This window comes from Rhamphochromis longiceps, linkage group LG14 (assembly GCF_057381845.1).
Source record: "Rhamphochromis longiceps isolate RC_006_pf linkage group LG14, R_longiceps_female_GT1.1, whole genome shotgun sequence".
NCBI lineage: Eukaryota > Metazoa > Chordata > Actinopteri > Cichliformes > Cichlidae > Rhamphochromis > Rhamphochromis longiceps.
The window spans coordinates 40,153,396-40,157,811 of record NC_140570.1 but is presented as its reverse complement, the minus strand read 5'-3'; the positions used below and the strand labels follow the sequence as shown (position 1 = coordinate 40,157,811).

Sequence of the window (4,416 nt, the reverse complement as noted above, 5' to 3'; positions counted from 1 at the left end):
CGTTTGCGTGTGTACGTGTGTGTACGTGTGTGGTTCAGTTATGTTTATTTGTGCCGAGTTAACTTTGGAGTTTTTGAGTTTTTTTTATTTATGTAAATATTTTTGGTCAGTGATTCTAAATAAATCACCTGCTGCAGTGGACAGCATCGTCTCCTGCCTGCTTCACCCACCTTGGCCAAGCTATCTCGTGTGTATTTAAAGCTACAGTGGGGCAAAAAAGTATTTAGTCAGCCACCGATTGTGCAAGTTCCCCCACTTAAAATGATGACAGAGGTCAGTAATTTGCACCAGAGGTACACTTCAACTGTGAGAGACAGAATGCAGGGGTGTCACTAGGTTTTAAGGACAGGGGGGGCTTAGCCCCCAAGAGATGCACACGACATGAACGAACGTAGTGAATGAGCACAAAATTTCACAAACAGAAAACAAAGACTGAGAAATTGTTTTCCTACTTTTTTGGACAGATTAAACATCCTAGGCCACCAATAGATCTATTGTTTTATTTCAGTCTGCTTTATAATACAGTACAACAAAAAAACAGAGGAAATGTGTTTGCTGCATCAATAACAAGAAAAAAACTGAAAATAAAAAAGTACATTTTTCTGGCTGCAATCACCAGTTACTTGGTGGGTGGAAGCATCAAAGAATGACGTCTGTTTTTAAGAGTGGCAAATCGGTCAATCACTCTGTTGTGACTCAGATGCTGAAGCGTGTCTTTTTCAATAGACATGACTGCAAGACTGTGAAGTCTTTTCTGACCCATTGTTTGACGCAGCCAGGAGTGCAGCCGACGCAGTGCACTAAAGGACCGTTCGCACGAGCAGCTGCTGACAGGCACTGTTAGGGCAACTTGGATGGTTGCCTTCAGAGAGGGAAACATGTCTGAATCAAGGAGGTTGTACACAGACAACATATTTTTGGGTGGACATCCAGCCTCTGTTTTCCGGGTAAGAAAGTTTCTGGCCACCAGAACCTCCTCTTTTTTCAGGTCAAGTCTGTAGTGCTTTGCAAGTTCATTCAAGTGTGGTTCACTCAAGAAGTTCTCAGATTTAGGACTGCATGCCTGGATGCCTTTTAGCAGCCCTGCATCTACACTGCAAAATCTTTGATCAAGCTCGCCAACCATCCGATCCACACAAGGGAAAAGTAACTCTCTTTTCAATGTGTCTGAGTTGTTCAATTCAGTGCGTGAACCCACAGTTGCCTCCAGGACAAAATCCTCCATTTTCCTCTGTTTGTGCCTTGTCTTGGCACCTGGTTCAGGGATACTGTGGGTGTTACACAGGGCCTTGGTTTTCTCATACAGCTCTGTAGCAAATGCATCTGAGTGTTTGCCCTTAAGTGTGTCACACACAGCTTGTTTGCAGATAAAAGCTTCTGCCAGGTCTAAAGTCTCTTTCTGCAGGAATTTGTGGAGTCCTTCGGTTACAGACAGAATCGACTGAAACATCAGTAGTGCATAGACTGCTGAGAACTTGTAGAGCTTTGCTCTGAGACCAACAGCTATGGGGGATCCAATTGCAGATAGGCACTCCAAAATGGCAGGCAATGTCTCAAGAACTGCACTGATTGATCGCAACTGACATGCCCAGCGAGTGTTTGAAAGTTGCACAAGCTCAGTTTTTGTCAATCCAAGCTTTGCCTGAGTCTCCATGAACTTATGATGATTGACTAGGGAGGTGCTGAAGAAAGAATACACACACTCCAACAAGCTGAAAAGCTCCACAGCCTCTGGGACAGCCTTGCAAGTATTGCACAAAACCAGGTTGAGTTGATGAGCATAACAATGCACATAGATAGCCTCAGGATGGAGCCTTCTAAAATGTGCTTGTACACCTCCAGTGGAGCCACTCATAACGGCTGCACCATCATATGTTTGTGCTACACACTTAAGCTCTGCAAGACCATAGTTTTGGATCTGCTGCTGAATCTCATTTGCAATGGACTGGGCATCAAATGATTTTATCTCTGCAAGTGCAAGGAAACGCTCCTTCACTGCCCCCTCTGACACGTACCTGACACAAACAGCTAACTGCTCTGCCTTTTTATCCCTTGCCTCATCCACCATGATGGAATAGACTTTAGACTTTGTCATTTCAGATACAATGACACTAGTAACTTCCTGGGCACAACAGTCAATCATGTCATTCTGGGATGTTGGTGAGATATACTGTGCATTTGATGGGGGATTATGTTTTTGAAGAAAAGGATCAAACTCCTTCAAAAGCTCCATGCACGCAAGAAAATTCCCTCTGTTTGGGCTGTCTTCACCTTCATCATGGCCACGAAAAGGGAGTCCCTGTCTCCCTAACATAGAGGTGACTGCAACAATTTGTCTGAGATACTCTCTTCTTTCGACTATCTCACTCACATTTGCAGTTGCTATCATCTGTGCAACGTTTCCCTGTTTGCTAGTTCCCTGGTAGCTTTTCCATGTAACAACACTGTCCTTATGTGTTTGTGCCATCTCATGCTTGCCAAAGATGACTAAAGCTTTCTTCCAGTTCTTGCAACCGTTACTGACCAAACTATCATGTTTGATGTTTTTGCCAAACACTCTACATGGGAAGCAGAAAGCTGCATTCTGGTTGACTGAATATTCTAACCAGTTGTGCTTTTCAAACCAGCTGTGGTTAAATGCTCGCTTCTGTGTACCAAAAGTATCAGCTGGATAGCTCTTCAGCTTCACCTGTCTGGGCCCTGTGTCTTTGTCACCTAAATCAAACCCTGTAGTAGAATGAGTTGCTGCAGCTGCTTCATCATTTTCCCTCTCTTGGCCTGTTTGCTCTCCTCTCTCTGTAATAACTTGATCTTCCTCTGCCTCTCGATCCATTTGCTGCAGCTCCTCTGTCTCTCCTTGCTCTCTCTGACTTGAACTTGCCTGTTGACCTTTTTCTCCCTCAGCCACTCCTTCTGCCTCACCCTTCAAGATACATTAAAACATACTGAATTGTAATGTAAATTGCTAATATCATGACTTCTGCTCCCGCTCCACAGTAATTTGTTGCTCCCAAATATTTTGAAGTTACAAACATTATATTTTGAGCACGCATGTGACTAAAATGGTTGCAATTTAAAGCCCTGAAAAATATTACTAAATTACTTGAATTGAAGTAATATTAAAATAGAACCCTCAAAAATATGTGAGTCAGGCTAATTTGACTTATATACATATCTCTCTCTTTGCTCTCTCCACTTTCTAACCTTGACTCTCCTAAATAAAAGCTCAAGTTAAACAGGTCTTATATGTTGTACCGTGACTGAAATGTTTCATATTTCATATCCATATTGAGTCCCATAAAATTCTAATCAGACTGTCTCCATCACAAATGACTCCATCCTTTGACTCACCTCTCCAGCAGACGTCTCTCCCCTCTGCCTCTCTGTGCTCCTCTGCCCTGACTCCTACAGGTTAATGGGGATGGAGTGATTATTATTATTTCCACTGATGATAACCATACCTGAATGAGCTCAGCTGGATTTTTCAGAGCTAAAACGAGTGACAGAAATTAACATTATGCTAACAATTTAACTTAGTGCGCTAGCCAGGTTTTTATTTACAAAATGGGGAACACCTGGTTCATTATTTACATGGGACTCTCTGCTGTTAGCTGGAGCTAACTAATTGTTACTACCAGCCAGTGATGAAGACTTACTTTCTTGAAAAACTTGCGTATATCCATGATTTCTTGCCGTTTGCCACATGCACGCTAGTGTTTCTGCAGGTGTATACGAGCGGAGTGTAAAGTAGCAGTGAAAACGAGGACTGGATTTTCAGTCATGTGGATGTCCCCTGTGAACAACTGGAAGGGATTGGATAACGAAGCACTGACGCTACCTTAACAATGTAAAGCGAAAGGGACCAACCGAGTTATGATCATATTTGTGTGAATAGCGACAGGTTTATATTATTATTTCTTTAAACTCATATTCCTGCATCTTTATATTGAATTTGTCTGCAAGTTCTGTAAAAAAAAAATCGAATAAGTTAAAAAAAAAAAAAAAAAAAAAAAAAACCCCACCAAATTATTTAGGGGGGCTTAAGAATATTTTAGGGAGGCTTCAGCACCCCTAAAATAGGCCTAACGACGCCACTGACAGAATGTGAAAAAAAAATCCATGAATCCACATGGTAGGATTTGTAAAGAGTTTATTGGTAAATCAGGGTGGAAAATAAGTATTTGGTCAATAACAAAAATACAACTCAATACTTTGTAACATAACCTTTGTTGGCAATAACAGAGGTCAGACGTTTACTATAGGTCTTTACCAGGTTTGCACACACAGTAGCTGGTATTTTGGCCCATTCCTCCATGCAGATCTTCTCGAGAGCAGTGATGTTTTGGGGCTGTCGCCGAGCAACACGGACTTTCAACTCCCGCCACAGATTTTCTATGGGGTTGAGGTCTGGAGACT

At 42.2% G+C, this 4,416-nt stretch overlaps 1 protein-coding gene across 1 annotated transcript; it reads right to left on the bottom strand.

The window, feature by feature from the left end:
• Window positions 1-556: 556 nt before the first annotated feature.
• Window positions 557-2,471, bottom strand: LOC146654749 (zinc finger MYM-type protein 1-like). Its single transcript, XM_085380944.1, has 2 exons — window positions 2,397-2,471; window positions 557-2,195 (listed from the first exon to the last, which is right to left on the bottom strand). The coding sequence occupies exons 1-2, from the start codon at window positions 2,465-2,467 to the stop codon at window positions 620-622; spliced, it is 1,647 nt and encodes a 548-aa protein (XP_085237070.1). The 5' UTR covers window positions 2,468-2,471; the 3' UTR covers window positions 557-619.
• Window positions 2,472-4,416: the final 1,945 nt, after the last annotated feature.